Source organism: Vigna unguiculata, chromosome 9, assembly GCF_004118075.2.
Source record: "Vigna unguiculata cultivar IT97K-499-35 chromosome 9, ASM411807v1, whole genome shotgun sequence".
Lineage (NCBI taxonomy): Eukaryota > Viridiplantae > Streptophyta > Magnoliopsida > Fabales > Fabaceae > Vigna > Vigna unguiculata.
In genome coordinates this window covers 39,192,502-39,210,274 of record NC_040287.1, presented here as the reverse complement: position 1 = coordinate 39,210,274, position 17,773 = coordinate 39,192,502, and the positions used below count along the sequence as shown (strand labels likewise).

The 17,773-nt window shown below is 33.0% G+C and overlaps 2 protein-coding genes across 4 annotated transcripts; one reads left to right on the top strand and one right to left on the bottom strand.

The window, feature by feature from the left end:
• Positions 1-209: 209 nt before the first annotated feature.
• LOC114195840 (3-ketoacyl-CoA synthase 10) lies at positions 210-4,728 on the top strand. The gene is made up of 3 exons (XM_028086260.1): positions 210-719; positions 2,373-3,001; positions 3,825-4,728. The coding sequence occupies exons 1-3, from the start codon at positions 309-311 to the stop codon at positions 4,387-4,389; spliced, it is 1,605 nt and encodes a 534-aa protein (XP_027942061.1). The 5' UTR covers positions 210-308; the 3' UTR covers positions 4,390-4,728.
• Positions 4,729-8,302: 3,574 nt separating this feature from the next.
• LOC114164435 lies at positions 8,303-17,134 on the bottom strand. 3 transcript variants are annotated; one of them, XR_003599544.1, is made up of 3 exons: positions 16,714-17,134; positions 13,616-13,681; positions 8,303-8,582 (listed from the first exon to the last, which is right to left on the bottom strand). XR_003599544.1 is itself a non-coding variant. In XM_028049106.1 (2 exons), exons 1-2 carry the CDS (start codon positions 10,744-10,746, stop codon positions 8,534-8,536), a joined length of 1,146 nt encoding a protein of 381 aa, XP_027904907.1. In that variant the 5' UTR covers positions 10,747-13,603; the 3' UTR covers positions 8,303-8,533. The 3 variants fall into 3 exon arrangements, 1 of the variants encoding a protein (XP_027904907.1); XR_003599545.1 differs by lacking the exon at positions 16,714-17,134 and adding an exon at positions 14,131-15,384; XM_028049106.1 differs by lacking the exons at positions 13,616-13,681; positions 16,714-17,134 and adding an exon at positions 9,650-13,603.
• Between the last annotated feature and the right edge of the window lie 639 nt (positions 17,135-17,773).

Sequence of the window (17,773 nt, the reverse complement as noted above, 5' to 3'; positions counted from 1 at the left end):
AGGAAGATGGAAAGAAAGTTAGAAACAATGGCATCGCAGACCCCTCTGGTTTAGGACCGTAACTCAGACACCCACTTACATTAAATGAAGAAATTAAGGCCGTTGAAAAGTCTCAACTACACAAACATCAATTAGGTGCTAGCATTAACTCACTTTCACCCACCTCGTGGATCATCAATTTCCCTACTATAAATATAAATACATATCTACACCATCACAATCCCACATCAAATAAATTGTGAGTATATTCATATATATACTCACAATATACATCATCATCATCATCATATCATAGATCGTCGTTGATCATGGCGAATGAACGTGATCTGTTCTCGGCGGAGATTGTGAACCGTGGGATTGAGTCTTCTGGGCCGAACGCTGGGTCCTTGACCTTCTCCGTTAGGGTTCGGAGGCGTTTACCGGATTTTCTTCAGTCGGTGAACCTGAAGTACGTGAAATTAGGTTACCATTATCTGATAAACCATGGCATATACCTTTTGACCATACCCGTTCTTCTGGTGGTGTTCAGTGCTGAGGTTGGAAGCCTCAGCAAAGAAGACCTTTGGAAGAAGCTTTGGGAAGATGCGCGTTACGACCTTGCCACGGTTCTTGCTTCCTTTGGGGTCTTCGTCTTCACTTTGTCTGTTTACTTCATGTCACGCCCCCGACCCATTTACCTCATTGATTTTGCATGCTTTAAACCAGACGATGAACTCAAGGTATGTTTTTTGCTTTCGTTTATGATGTTTTTGTTTTGTTTGTATGATTGTGTTTTTTTTTTATATATGTATATAAAAAGACTGTGATTGTTTCATTCATAAATGCTTGATTATACCCAGAAGAATTTTCAGCATCATTGGTGGATCGATTGTGTTGTACCCTCTTTCTTTTGGTTTATCTAAACACAGTGCTCTCATTGGCCACCTTAAATTATTCTGGATCGATTGTATTGTGATTGTCACACTTTTGTATTTATTTAATTACAAATAAATTAATCCAAATAGTGTGTTTTAAAAATATTTATTTTATTAGTTTATATAGTACAATGATTTTTAGAATAATAAATAATTAGTCTTTTCTTTTTCAAACTCGATGGTCTTAAAAAACAAAATTATAGGAGTCTAATTATAGTTCGTTATGAAAAAAATTATAGTATGTAACCAAAATGAGAAGAAATTATTACCCTTTTTTGGTAGGTGAAGAAATAATTACCCCTTTAATTGTCTTAGGTTTTCAAAACTATCATATGGTTTTTAAATTTGACTTTTAAAATTTCCAGAAATGTTTGTTTAGCTTTTTTTAAGAATACTTATGATTTTAATCATACCTTTTAATAATAACAAAGCTTATCTAAATACTTTGGTAGTTGGTCGTTTGACTTGTTTAAATGATATATATATATATATATATATATATATATATATATATATATATATATATATATATATATATATATATATATATATATATATATATTCTACTATTCCAATGACTAGTAATGTTATTTTTACTTTATTTGTGTATACGAAAAAAATTATATAAGTTGGATCTTGGAGGTTTATTAATACTTCAAAATTCAAACTACTTACATAACTAAGAGGAGTTGAACTCAACTTCTTATGGAAAATGAGCTTCTTAATTACCAATTGAATCGACCTTTATTACTTTTTGTTTTTTCAATTTTTTCTTTTTACAAAAAGTAGTTTTCAAAGGAAAATATTTACCACTTTCTCCCTCTCTTATTAACTAATAAAAGCAATTAACAAGTTAGTTGAATAACATCAAATTTATTACGAAACTTTAATATGATAGGTGACCAGGTCACCCTTCTCATTTCCATTTGAAAATTTAGATTTTTCACATAAATTAAAAATGGTTTAATTTATGTTTTTAATAATTTTGCATGAAATAATTTTATATACTACACAAGTACCTCGAAACCCAAAGTACCCATACTCAGCTAAAAAAAAGTCGTAATCACTTAACTAAGTACAGGTGTACAATTTAAAAAGTGTATACATTGAAAGTCTAAAACAACCAATATTTTGAAACAAAAATAAAAATGATAAAGATCAAAAGTTTGAAGTGGCAAAACAAGTAATTAACTTTTTTTAGTCATTTCCAAAAATACTAATAAGATCATCTTAACAATAACAACTTAAAACATTTATTGCTTATTGACTCTAAAAATTACAAAACGGTCAAATGTACTTTGCTCAAGAAAAACAATTAATGTAAGAGATAATTGGAAGAGAATCTTGTACAAGTTGAAGATAATACCTTAATAATAAATAAGTTGATTTTTAAATGTTAGTAATGTTCTTGGTGTGAAAAAGATGATTGATTATATACGTTGCATGGCATGATGGCAGGTGTCAAGGGAGGAGTTGATGGAAGTAGCAAGAAAATCAGGGAAGTTCGACGAAGAGAGTCTTCAGTTTCAAAAGAGGATGTTAATGTCCTCAGGCATCGGAGATGAAACCTACATCCCCAAAGCCGTCGTGGCCTCCTCCGAGAACACCGCCACCATGAAGGAGGGTCGTGCGGAGGCCTCCATGGTGATGTTCGGAGCCCTGGACGAGCTCTTCGAGAAAACCCGGGTCCGCCCCAAGGACGTCGGCGTTCTGGTTGTCAACTGCAGCATCTTCAACCCCACGCCGTCGCTGTCTGCCATGATCATCAACCACTACAAGATGCGGGGGAACATCCTCAGCTACAACCTCGGAGGAATGGGGTGCAGTGCTGGGGTCATAGCCGTCGACTTGGCTAAGGATATTCTGCAAGCAAACCCTAATAACTACGCGGTGGTCGTCAGCACCGAGATGGTCGGCTACAACTGGTACCAGGGAAAGGACAGGTCCATGCTCATCCCCAACTGTTTCTTCCGCATGGGTTGCTCCGCCGTCTTGCTCTCCAACCGCCGCCGCGACTACAGCCGCGCCAAGTACCGTCTCGAGCATATTGTTCGAACACATAAGGGTGCCGATGACCGTAGCTTCAGGTTTCACACCTTCTTCTTACTCTTCTCATTTCCATTGAAAAATTTGCGTGAATTGAAATATAGAAATCAATACCTGTTTAAACAAATTATACTGAAGAGAGTGGAATATTTTTCACATAACATGATAATAAGATAATTTACTTTATTAAGTTGAATGTTTAGGAAATAATCTAACTTTCGATGTGGACCCGTGAATGGAAAATGCATTGAACCAAAATTACAGAGACACATAAGGTTGTTGGGATATATCATTAAGACTCTTCTGTCTAAATTTGGACTTTTAAGAGCTTCTTTAATACTTTACGTATACTTGGTCCTGTATACGTAATCTGTTGTCAAAACAATGCAATAGTGAAAAATATATGAGTCAAACATCACATCAAATTTGTGGATTTAATCCTCCTTTGTCATCAGATATTCTGTTCAAGTTGACCAATTCTAGAAAACTTAAGTATTTTTCATCCCATATTAAGTTCAACAGCATCATCACAGTACACCAATTCTGACTGAAAAAGCAGATTGCAACTTGACAAAACTAGTGGCTGTTACTTAAAGCAAATCTTGAACAAGGTTGAGCAAAAATATCTCCAAAAATCTTTAAGAGGGTTGACATTTTAGTTCCATCCTCCAACCGTCAAGCTAATAACTGAGGAGACACATTGACAGAAAGTGTCCCACAAGGAAAATCCACTTTAACGAAAATGGAACTTGCCAAGTTTCTCATCCTATGTGCTATTGTTGGTAATGAATAATCATTCTTCATCAACCAAAAGCAGCATTTCATTTTCGGTGACTGATATTAAATATGTGTTGACATAATTAGGTGTGTGTACCAAGAAGAAGATGAGCAGAAGCTGAAGGGACTAAAGATCAGCAAAGACTTGATTGAGATTGGTGGTGATGCTCTAAAGACGAACATCACCACACTAGGACCCTTGGTGCTACCCTTTTCTGAGCAGCTTCTGTTCTTCGGGACCCTTGTGTGGAGGCACCTATTCGGGAGCAAAACCGATGGAACTTCACCATCAATGAAGAAGCCATACATTCCTGACTACAAACTGGCTTTTGAGCACTTCTGTGTGCATGCTGCAAGCAAGACCATTCTTGACGAGCTCCAGAGGAACTTGGAGCTCAGCGACAAGAACATGGAAGCTTCTAGAATGACACTGCACCGCTTTGGAAACACCTCTAGCAGCAGCATTTGGTATGAGTTGGCTTACATGGAAGCAAAAGAGAGTGTGAGAAGAGGAGACCGTGTTTGGCAACTTGCTTTTGGGTCAGGCTTCAAGTGCAACAGTGTGGTGTGGCGTGCCATGCGTAGGGTCACCAACCCTTCAAGGAACCCTTGGCTTGACTGCATCAACAGATACCCTGCAACTCTCAACTGAACCTAAATGTTTCTGCTGTTATCAATCTATATATCAGTGAGGTCTTGCTATGGTTATGGTTAGGATTATTAATAAGGGTAGTTCTTCTTCTAAGTTGGTCTTTAAATTTGACAACTGCTTTCGGTTTCTTTCTCTCATTTTTATTATTGTTCGATGTAGGACTTTCAAAACCTGGCTTGAGATTCTATACTTTTAATTCCTCATTGGGCACATGGCTGCCTCCTTGCTTAATTTCTGTTTCTCCTCATAGAATGATGAAGATCATATTATGATTGATATCAAAGTTGATGGATGACTTTTACTTATAGTCAATGCAACATTGTTCCATGTTTTTAATTACTTTCTCTGCCTCAAATGCTAAGCAAAATTTGAAATCAAAACTGATTGGTAATACCTTTCAAAAGTTCAATGGCTATGCATTGTTACTGTGAATCAAATATAAATGCTGACACTAAAACATGTATCAAGTTAGGTGGCACTATGCAACACAGATCATGAATTATAGAAGATCCACTTGCAAGCTTGTATCCATGTGAGGATATATAGATATTGTTTGAGGGTTGTCGCTATCTTAATTAAATGATTCTAATGAAAATAATACGAGTTTAGAATATATAAATAAGTGTAAACCTCATCTTACATGTAGGTTTCGCTTCGTAAAGCAAATATCGGTTTAAAGTTGTCTACTTCTTATAATAAGTAAAGCATTATCCATTAACCTATCGTATACTCAAAAAACTGTGATGATGCAGACTGAAAGTGAGAGTGCCTCTTATCTCTTAAAGAAGAGACTTTGTTGGTCTGTTATAAATGATGTTTGGACTTTCACCAATTCAATTCCATTTTCACACGAATCATAATCAATTGAAAATCGAAACCCTTTTGTGGTACTGATATTATCCGAAATGATATCTTAACTTTTTAATTATTAATTGTTATTGTCAAGAGAGGGTCAAGTTGATGTAGATGCCATTATTATGTAGGCATAGGTGAGGTTATTAATACTAAATTAAGTCTTAATGGGTTTGATCTAAAACATTTAAGAGCTCAGGAAATGTGCAAAGGAAGAGCTGGTGAGAAAGTTCTTTAATTTGATGCCAAAGTTCTTCAATTTGATGCCAAGGTTACACAGAAAACTTCACCGAATCTAGATTTTCTATTAAATTTATTCTAAATTATCGTTTCCTGAACATTAAAATTACATTATATTGTTACTTTAATTTTTTTTAATATATTTTAAAACTTTAAAAATAGTGATTATAAGTGTATTTTGAAAATATAACATAAGAGAGAAATAATGAAAAAATCAACGAAGAATCTAAATTCATAGAGATGCCTCCTTTATATGTTTAAAATTTGTGTATTCTTTGATATTATTTAAAATTTATTAAAATCTGTACAATTGTGAATAAAAAATAACATGTGTATCAGTGACTTTCTAAAAATATTTGGATCTCAATGGATTTGGCCCAAATTTATGCTTCAATTCTTGGTCATGGGCTATTTCTTTCTGCACCTTCGTGGATTGTGAAAAAACAAAAAACAAATTGTCTATTTTTTAGGTTGTTAGATATGGAATGTGGACTCAATCTAAAATGGACAATGACAAATCAATAACCTCGAAAATTTACACTCCCCTCTTACAGCTGCTTTTATTATTTTTTTATTCAATAATTTAGTTTACATGTTAATTAAGTTACTTAATTTAATTACATGATACAGTAAGCTTGTCATGTACAAGAATTTAAATTAATTTATAAATAAATTAAAATACTTGATAAAAGGAAAGATTCTAAGAAAATTGCGTAAGAGTAAAGTTAATTTTAAGTCCTCTAAAAAATAACACTAGGTAGAGATTTTTTTAAAATGTTTGAGAGTTGACTAATAATAAATCTTTTAATATGATGAGAAATTTGATTAATGAATGTCAGTCCCAAATTATTTGGTTTGCATTTTTTCTAAAAATATAAAATTTAAAGTTTGGAATGTTTTTCATGAAAAAACAAAAAAGTAATTTAATATTTTTCATTTATATTTTTATTTAGTTTTTTTTTTCATACTAGATATTATTTGTCATGAAATGTAATTTTTTATATAAGTTTGGTGTAATTTCTATAATTTTTTTACTTTTTATTTTATTTTAATAAAATCCTCATGATGATAATGATATCTGGTACGAGTTTATTTAATTTAATTACATAATTTAGTTGTCATAAATTATTATAAGAATAACCGGTGATGGAAAATAATTTAACTAAAAAATAAAAGGCCTGACATATATCTTAATCCACCTTATATTTGCGCTAGATAGTCTGACACCGAAATCAGACAGGCAAGAAAAAAATATAATACTATTAATTAATTATTAAGAAAGAAGAGACTAAATTAATTAATTAGAGTTTAAATGCATTTGTAGTTATCAAAGAAGTGAGTTTTATTTTAATTCTTATAAGATAAAAATATCACAATCATTCTCTTGGTCTTTGAAAATATAAGGTGATTTTAAGTTAATTCCTTAACATTAATAAGTTTAAAGCAAAACTAAAAATAATTCTTGTCGTATACATTAACTTATTGTTTTAAATAGATATCAGCATATATATTGAGCAACTCGCATTTTAAAAATAATCTACAATAACTAGATTATATTTTATTGATAATATGTAAGAATTAGTCTGAAATACAAATATAAAAATAGAAAGTTATTTCGACTCATTTAAATTAATAAAGAGCCATACATTTTTAATGACCAAGTAGACCATTAAAGTATTCACTCACAAAGTCAGATCATAATTCGTTTTCCTAATATGTGAACTTGTTAACTGCTGGTACCAAGTGCATATAATATTTCTAAAATATTTTAATCTTTTAAAATAAATATCATTCATCTATTTAAAAAAATCAACTTTAAAAACCAAAAATAGAACTTTCATATATTATGAACATAAAAATCAAGGAGTTTTGCATATGTACTAAAACAAAAATTTATTTATTTTATAAAAGCTAAAAATAGTAATTTCAAATTTGTAATTTGTGGTAAGAGAAAAAAAAAATTACAAAACTAAGATGCAATATCTATTAGAGCTAAAAATACAAAAGGATAAATTTGAGATGTAGCGTAGGATAGTCATTTCATTAAAAAGTTCCCTCATTTATTATGTTAGCCATGCTTTCTCGAAGGTCTGACTTTAACGGCCATTTATCAATCCTCTTTTAATTTTCTTTTTTCCATCTAACATTTTTTTTTTAATTTGGGTTAACTATGAATATTATTAGCTTTGTGTTTAAAGAGGATGAGATGCAATGTGAAATTTAGCTATTTGATCAAATTTATTTATTTCGATTTAAATTTATCTCATAGCATAACATTTTTATAATTTTTTTTAAAAAAACTGAGAACAATCTTGGACAAACCTACAAGCTATTTTCAACTTATTGTAATAAGTTCTGTGAATGGAACGCCCCAAGCAATTAATGTTTGACTTTATAACGTCTACTTCTCTTATTTCTCAATCATAAATTTCCTTTAGCTCATTGTGTATTCATGGTAATATTGGTATTCTACATAAAAACCTTTCAGAAAAAAATAGAAAAAAAAATACAATTATTCTTTCCGTAAGTTAAAATTAGATCATATAAAATAAAAAAAATAAAAAAATGCTTTCAATGCTTTCACATTTGTAACCATGAAGACAACTAGAATTGTTACGCGTTTGTCTCGGTTGCTTTTCACTTGCTTTTGAAGATGTGGCAGAGTGGTCCTAGGGAAACCATTAATGCAAGTCTGTAGCAAACAATTACACTTTCTACTGTACAAAATTAAGAACCAAGTATTTGTTTACCATCACTACTGTTCTCTTTTTTCTTTTTTTCTCACTTTCTTTTAGTCGCAAATTAAATAATAGAAAGAGAATCACACGAACAGATATGATATTGTTCAATATCAAAATACACAGTGATATAATAGCAAGGGGTGTATAAATGTTCATCAATAAAATTATTGATGGTACCTGCCTCAACAGATATTTTGCAAGTTTTATTTGCTATCCAAAAATAAAGCAGTGAAATGGGACCGAGGAAAGAAATATGAAATTGAGAGCATCACAGAAAATCACTCGATGAAAACAACTAATCCTTGTGGGTGTCACGCTAACCAATCGTCATCCATAGTGTCAAAATCTCCAATATCCATGCTGTTTGTATGATTGTCAAGAAAGAAAGAAGAAAAAGAAAAAGATCAGTATGAGGCATATATAGATTGGAAAGTCCAAATCAAAAAAGGTATGCCCTATTAGAATCGTCGCCGCCACAACTCACATAAATAAGAACTAGAACAGAAAAATTAATTGTGGTGGGTAAATCAAACTAATGCAGAGTTTTCAACATATAGTCTATCATAATGTCTAAAGCCCTGTTCATCATAAAGACTAACATCAAACTATAATAACTTAAAAAAATACCTTTTAACATTAACAATAGTAAAATAGTATAACATGGACTACGACGTGCATCAAGAATCGACTGGACCATGCCTCACAAATTGACTGTTGTACAAGGCCTACCAGAAGCCCAAAAGAAGGGAACATACCATAAACCTGATAGCGTCTGCATGACCGAGAAAATCGTACACTAAGATACAGAGAATATTGCCTTTAAGGGGTACAATTCTATATCATTTGAAGGTTTCACATAGGGCTGTAAAGCCCTCCCAGCTACTCGAGTTTGGCTAAAGATGAGAAGAGAACTGTTTCAAACGAATCAATAAAAGACTCAAAATCGAATATGGGGATTGACAGAAAAAGAAGATATAACTATCAGAATTTTGACTCTTGACTTTGTGCTCCATAACCAAGTTCAGCACAAAACCGACCAGGATAATTACTATTTAATTGTATTCCAGTGGAATTCAATCAACAGTTCAGCCTGAGCAAGCTAGATCACATCACAATAGGAATTACCATACAAATGTCTCTGTAAGATCCAAAAGAAGAAAAAGTATAATGAACTCATGTACAAAATTATCCCACCAAGAATTAAAATAACAGTAACATGGATCTCTAATTCTGTAGGAGTCGAAAAGAACAAATCTTGTGTGCGTAAAGCAAGGTGAAACCTAATCAAATTTCCCCTGCCGTAATAAGAAACAATACACCAAACTACAAACTGCCCTGTTCCTTTTCCTCATTAGGAGGGGTACAAACAAAAAACACCTCAAACAAAATTCATTTTTCAAAAATTAAGAAACTTATCTTCAGCTTACCGAGGCAAGGAAGAATCCTGAAAATAATCCACCGAGCACTGCTCTAAGCAGCTCTCGTTTGCATTCAACCAAGCTGGAAACTCCAAAAGTTGGTCAAAAATATGGTATGCATCATCTTCGTTCTTGGCTTCAGGTGCCCTATGTTCTATGTTTTTCAAGAACTTGAACCAACAAGCTGATTTGACCAAATTCATGGTGTCATTCCATTCCATTTGATATTGCTCTCCCAACGATCTGATCTCTGCCATACCCTCATCGTCCATGGCTGTGTGTAAGCCTCCATTTACCTGTGTTGCAGCATTGGATTCAACAGTATCCCCCATTGAATATAACCCCTCTGCCTGGGATATTCCAAGGGAAGGAAGTTCCTCTGGAGAAGACGAGGTTGCAGATGAGTTAGAGGATGATGACGAGTTATTGAAGAGAAAGGTAGCATCTAAGTTGTTGAAATCTTGAAAGTTGAGATTCAATCCCAAAGTCTGATTTGGAAGTATGAAATTGGGGTTTTCAGTCAAAAGGTGTGGTGGAGTGATTGGGGAAGCAGCAGGCCAGGTGTAAGAATTTGGAACCGAAGAAGGAGGTTGGGATAAGCATGAATAGGATGTGCATGCAGGATAAATTCTGGGATTTCGCCTGGACTTAAATTTTCCATCTTGGTCAAAAGTTAGACACTGGGAGGGCTGGAGGGATACTGATGGCCTTCTCTGCTGTTCTTGGGTCTGTTGCTGTTGTTGCTGCTTCTGTTCACTTGCTTCTTTCATAGCTGCCCTGTGAAATTTCAAGGCAGTGACAATCTCCCTCCGAGCCTCTGCCATGTTCAAAAGCCTTTCTTGATAAGGCCTACTAGTGTGGAGTCTCCTCCTAACTTGTTTTTTATGTTGTTGAGGTTGCATGGATTGCTGTGCCCGACGAGCATGTGCAACTTTCCCATGTTTTGAATTATGACCATGGGAAACACCACCGTTCACAACAAAACTTTGGTCTTTCGTATTCATGGAGCCTTTTGTTCCAGAGGTAGTTAGTTGTTTAACTAGGCTACGGATGTATGCGCTAGGGAGAGGAGGTTGTTCAAGTTTACTGAGCTTATCTAATTCCATTCTTCTTACTTTAAAGAGGAACGGCCTATCTATGTGTGGCTAGGTATCAACTTTGCTCAAAAGATTTCAGATAGGAAATAAATTGGAAGAATCATATGGGTCTTCTCCTACAAATGTGAGGGGCAAACAAAGTACGCAATGCAGTTGCAGATAGTGATCAGAAGGAAATCCTGGTCCTCCTGGATGGCTCATGAGGGTTATAAATAGTTGGGGACAGCCTAGTAGGGCTTTTAAAATATTTTGGACTTTATTTACCAAAAAATGTTGGACTTTTCCTTGTTTTGGCAAACTACGTTTATTACCAATTTATAGCCTGCTTTAAATAAATTTTAAATGAATTCTTCCAGAGTGTTGGTCTCTCTCACCATCCATATCTTCCACAATAATTCTAACTTGTTTCAACTCCGTGAATAGCTCCACAGCTTTTTTCTTCTCGAATAAAGGTCTTTTTAATGGCTTACAATAGCATATATTTACGTTTCCACATTCCATAGGAAAAAGATATTTAGAAGATTACGACACGAGAAAGATAAAAACAGAGAAATAGCAACCATGCACAAAAGAAAGATAAAAACAGAGAAAAGACCAAAGAAAGGCTCTTAACAATGTAACCTTTCCTTTTAAGCACATGCACTAAAGATGAACATGAACTAATATTACTGCAGTTTTAGCTTCATATTCTCCAAGAGAACTAAAATATACCATAAAAAACTTTCAAAATGGAAATACACAAGTATTTTCTAAAATCATAAGATAAAACAAAACATGATAAAAAAAATTGGAGATTTCAAATGAAACTCTCATTTTGAATACAAAAAATTTCCTTACCGTGAAAGAAGAAAATAAAATTGGATCATATTCAACTCAAGAGTTGGGGCTAGAAACCGGAGAACAAAAGAGAATTAATAACTACCCAAAAAATGTAATAACTATAAGATAAGATATCTTCTAAATCATAAGAATTTGTTAATAAAATAAACACCTCCTAAGAGCCTTGTGCCTAATAACTTTGTTGTATCTTCAAAGCTCTCCAATAAGTCCAAAGTAGGTATCACATGTGTTTGGGTTAGTCCATGGGCAATTTAACCATCCTCGAATTCAAGTCAAACCCCAGACGACCGGAATGGTACAGATCACAGATCATATATTCAAACACGGATGATAAAAGATAAAAGTAACAGTCATATAAAAACTTTAAAAGTCAATTGAAGTTTTATTTTAATCTTGCCATCCAAATCCAATCTAGTAGTTTATATTTATATTTCACATTGCTCACAATAGGAATTCTCATTTGTTACACTCCTTCATCATAAGTAGGCCATGTTAAATATTAATTACTAATTGTTGTAATCTACGTTTTTTCAGCATGAGTACTATTCATTGTTGATAAACATTTTTACCAGCAGTTGTTGTGTCTTATGAACATTTTTACCTTCCTATAGTTGCCTTGTTCTCTAAGCACTATTTTTGTTTTTCGGCGATTGTTGTGTCGTCTAAGCATTTTTGCTTTCGGGCAATTGTTGTGTCCTTTGATCAATTTTGCTTTCCAGCAACCCGCACGCTCATTGAACATTTTGTGCTTTCTGGCAACTGTCATGTTATTTACCCATTTTTACTCTTCAATAGTTGGTGTGCTCTCTAACCATTTTAACAAGCTTGACTAATGTACATATGTTTCAACTTGAATGGGGTATTGAAAATATGCTTTTGAAAAGACGAAGCATATTAAAAATTGATTGTCACTTTGAAGGAGGGAAAGTCATGTTTAGGGAATATCCACTAGCTTTGTCATTATTTACTTCGTCAGCTCCAACTACCAACTAACTAACATGTTCACTAAGTCTCTCAAGGGGTCATGCATCAATGACATTTGTAACAACTTGTTTCATATGATTTGGCTTGAGCGCAAGCATTAGAGACATGATTTGATTAAGTTAAAATAGGGAAATAGATGTGATTTGATAGGGATACCTCACCAAATATTTCTCTTTACTAGATATTGATTTTGTTCCTTATTAATTGTACCTCTTCTTCATTATAAATAAGAATACTTATATATGTACACAACACACAAAATTTCTTTTCAATGTCTTTCTTCTCAACATGGTACCATAACGGTACCACCTTCCATGACCTGTTATTTCACTAATCACTTCAACAAATTACATAAGACGCATCCTTAAAATAAAACACAATAAATGGAGAAATTTACCCCAAATATGAGAACCTACATTAGAACGTGCCTGAATAAAACTCACGAGTAAGAAGCACTAGTTATGCTACATTTACGAATCAACAATATGTTGATGATAGTAGTCTTATGGAGCTACATCATTGTCCAAACAAAAGCTTTGACTACAGTGGCTTCACATTTTCATACAGGATTTCAAGAAGAACATCCCTTAATTTGGAAAATGTGTATGGAACACAAAAAGTAGCACTAAAACATAGATCAAGACTCCAAATGATTAAAGGGCATATGAATATATAAAGTAAAAGAATACACGATTATAATTCATCCTCTCTATATATTGTCCTATATTGTCCTGTGTAGAAAGTTCGATTTGTTTTAGTCCTTATCTCGCAAACTCAAAGAAACTGAAACATATAAAAGAAATCTCAAACATTTTGTGTAAGAAATTGGAAAAAACTCACGAAGTTAGGAAAAAAATAGATATATTCTTTAAAACACCAATTCTTTAAATGCTTATGTTAGTAAGTAAAATTCTTTTGAAGCACATTCACTTTGCACTAATTATTAAATAAATTTAAAATAATAAATGGCTGGGTTTAGATCTCCTACTATAAAATATGCAATATTTACTATAGTAAATGATTTATTAGGGACAAATAATTTCATGATACACACCTTAAGCATACCAAACCTAGCTTCCTTGCGGTTCTACTTTCCTGACCAAAATACTGCACAATTTTACTGCAAAAAGGACAAATTCAATATGGGTAAGAGGATATTATATAACTTTGTGTGGCCAATAGACCCTTCATAGCATCAAATATCAAACATTTCTACAACAAAGATCAACTCTCTTGATCACATTGTATTAAAGATCAACCCTCTAAAAAGCTTAAATGGTTTGGCGAAGAATCAAGAATAGCTTTATGATTTACTTCTAACTTATGGTTTCTAATATGAATTAGAAACAGCATACTTAAGCAGGAAAGAAAAGTCTATACATGAACCAGAATGGAACAAGTAGGATTTATGAATTATTAACGCAATAGTCATAGGCATGAATTATTCAATGTGTACCCTAAAAAATGTCAAGGAATGTGAGAGATCTCCATGACATGTCACAAGTGAAATTGAGACCTTATCCAATCCAAAACCTTAAGACATTAGGTTTGCATGTCCTTCTTACTTACAAAAGCTCAATGTGTTTATTTCCACCCAATGTAGGACTTTTGCTCTAACACTGGTCACTTCAATAGTTTGACCCGTAGGTGAGTCTCTTCTTCAGGATATGTTCTCCCTCAAGGAAAAGTTTCTCAAACACCAGAGAGATCTCCATCAACAAGTCACAAGCAAAACACACAAATGAAGTTGACTTTATATCAAACCCAAAACCTTAAGACATTATGATTGTGAATTCCTCTAGCTTATAAGTTCTCAATTTGCTCATTACTACTCCATGTAAACTTATTTGTTCACACCTGTCACTCCAACCATGTTCCCTTTAAGTGAACCTCTTACACGTGGTTGTCCCTCCAAAGTTTCATAAATACAAGGAACATCATCAATAGACCACAACAAAACGAAACAAGTGAATTTAACATCAATATTTAACCCAAAATATTTATACACTATATACTCGAGGATCTCTCTCTCCTTTTAAGTTGCTCAACATGCATATTTTCTACCTGATGTTTGACTTTTTCACTTACACTTGTCATTCAAACAAAAAATATCCACTCACACAATTAAACAAAACAACCCAACCAAAATACTTTAAAAATCAAATGAGAGAATCCTAGTTTCAACTTTAGTAAGAATTTTGTCATCAATCTAATTATCGTGGCATTCCCATCAATATCAATATAGAAGTTAAAAAAATAAATGAAAATTACAAATACAGTTACGAGTAATCAATTACTGCATCAACTACGGATGCAAGTTTGACATATTCGGTTACTGTCTTAAAGCTATCATTTTTCATAAAAGTGAAATGGTAGAGGATAGGCAAAGGCATAGGGGTACTTATGGCGTTGAAAAATTATTGGTATTTCGGTGCCTTGTCTGCAACTGCAAGTATTATGGGACCAAGCTTCTAAAACGTCAGCAAGAGCCTATGCAGAATAAGTGAAGAATCTTCATTACTGCCGCAACCTTGTCTTATATTTTCTACATATTGCATGACAGAAGGAGAGAAACTCCAATTTTTCTGTTTAATCAAGTTGAACACCATCTGTTTATTCAGGGAACAGAGTACTATGGCAAACGCATAGGTTATTAAAGACAAAAACACTCCATCCCCATCTCCCTCTCCTACTTTCAACTGTATCTGTGTGTACTCTTCTAGCTATCGTCATCCTTTTTCCTAGTAAGAATTTTCAGTTTCATTATTTTACCTAGAAATGACCAATAAGTAGTTATGTATATATTTTCATAATATCATTTGGCTAGTAAAAATAAAGACAACAATTCTCTTTAAATGATAAAGTAAATAATCTCATTTTTTAATAAAAAATCAACTAACATTTCTATGTAGGCTTACATAAATCATAATCCGTAATTTTTTTCATCAAAAAACAATATTACTTACTTTATCCTTGTTCATTGGTTGGAGGAAAATGAGAAGAGTGGAAGAGATTTTTAAATTTTTTTTTTTTGGTTCAATTTTTAAGAGGGAATAAAGGAGAAGGGAAGGGAGAAAAATCCCGCCTCATCCAATTTTTGCCCCCCTTCAATATTGGGAATTTGAAGGGGAGCGAAATCCTCCAAGTCCCATTTTTACTCTCCTTCAACATTGAAGGATTTGGAGAGGAGTAGATTTAAAACATTTAAAGTGTATTGAAAAAAATCATCCTATTTAGTTTTTGAAATCCAAAATTATAAGGATATGAAAATACATTAACTTTCAAAACTCCTCTCATCCCCTTGTTGTGATCCAAATAAGAGAAGGGCTACCTCTCCACTTTTCCATTGAAATTGCTCCCCTCCTCTAGACCAAAAATAATGTCTGATTAAAATCTCTCCCTTCACTTCCATTCACCTTCCCTCCATCGAACAAAAGAGACCCTAAAACGGACCAATCCGGTAAAAATAAACCCTAGACATGTATTCATGATCCTAGTTAATCTCCACGTAATATACAATCCCGTCTCTCAATTTACGAAAAAATAATTAATAAAACTCAGTTGTGTCACACAGACGTTCAGAATCATGATAGTGTTTTTGACCATGTAAAAAAACTCCCCAATCATAAATTGTTATTTTTGTTAATGTACATAAGCATAAGCACCAACTTGGGATGCTAGATTACGAAAAAGATTTTTATTCCCGCACCATACACATGAAATAGTGCTACACACTATACCACATTCCGCATTAACAGTTAAGAAATCAATGATTGTGCAGAAAGTAAATTGGTCCAGACACCTGAGAGACCAGTTGAGAAATGCTAGTGTCATTCCTAATAATGCACTGCTAAACTCGTCACAAAGAGGTTGCATGACATTTGACATAAAGACAATCAATCATACAAGTTGCAACAAGTTTAACGGCGCCATACATCCCTCCCACGCGATAACCTTCACATTGTATATAATAATACTAATAAATAATAATAATAAATTGGTGACAGAGGAAATTGTTGCATAGCCAAAATAGCGTATACACAAAAATTCCCAATTCTAACACTCAATGCATTATGGTGCAATATAAAATAGAATGGTAAGAAATGGATAATGGCAAAGAGAGAAGGGTAGATAAGGGAAAGGGAAAGATACCTATTGGCATTTGGATAACAGCAAAATTGGATGGCCGTGGTTGTTGTGTGCGTTCTTCTTTTTCAGTTGTGATCAGAGATAAAACCAAGGGAAAGGCAAGTAGCCAAATTCCGCCAATCCCAGCACACGCACGCAGCTTCAGATAAAAAACCCTCTTCGCGAATCATACGCTACCACTTTACGTGCTTTCTCTCGAAACTCTTCTCCTTTCCCTCTTCTCTCCAAACATTTCCATTCCATTCACATTTAATTTTTCCTTTGGCGTTAACCCTCTTTCTCTCCCAACATAAACCCTAATTACTCTTCTCTTCCTCATTTTCTTGCTTCTCAAACTCTGCAATCAAATCACACCATTCTTCTTCTTTCAAGATGTAAAATAATCACCCCCAACAACTTTTACTTACTTCACCTGTTCCACATTTATTTAAGGTTTAGACTAATATAAATAATGTGTTATGAATATGGCCTTTTATTTAAAAATAATAATCGGATAATGTTTATATCACAGTCTAATATAACTTTAAAATATTAAAGAATATTGCAAAAAAAATATTTTTATAAATGATAATTAATAAAAATTTCGAAAATTATAAAAATATTTTTTTCTATAATAAACCATTTTAATTGCAATATAATGTTATCTATACATAATTATTGGTTACAATGCAATATTTAATTCAAATATTTATTGTTACACGTGCCACGTAAGCAAAACTAGCTTAATATAAGTACATAAAAAACTGTTATTTGTAAGGATGGCTAGAAGGTTTAAGAGAGGCGGAAAAGTAAATATTTTAATTATTTTAAGTATGAGGTTATATATATAATAGAATAAGTACTCTTTTTAAAAAAAAAAATTTAAGAAACTTTGATTTTTCTCTAAGTTTTTTACGTTATTGTCTTATACTTTTAGAGCACACGATCAAGAAGGTCAAGGTTTAAGTCAATTAGAATTTTGATCTCAATAAGCTTTTTTTTTTTCTTTCATTAAGCCTATTTTCTTTTTTGTTTTGTTTGCATGAATAAAATTAATACTAAATTAAAATGCGTGACATACAAA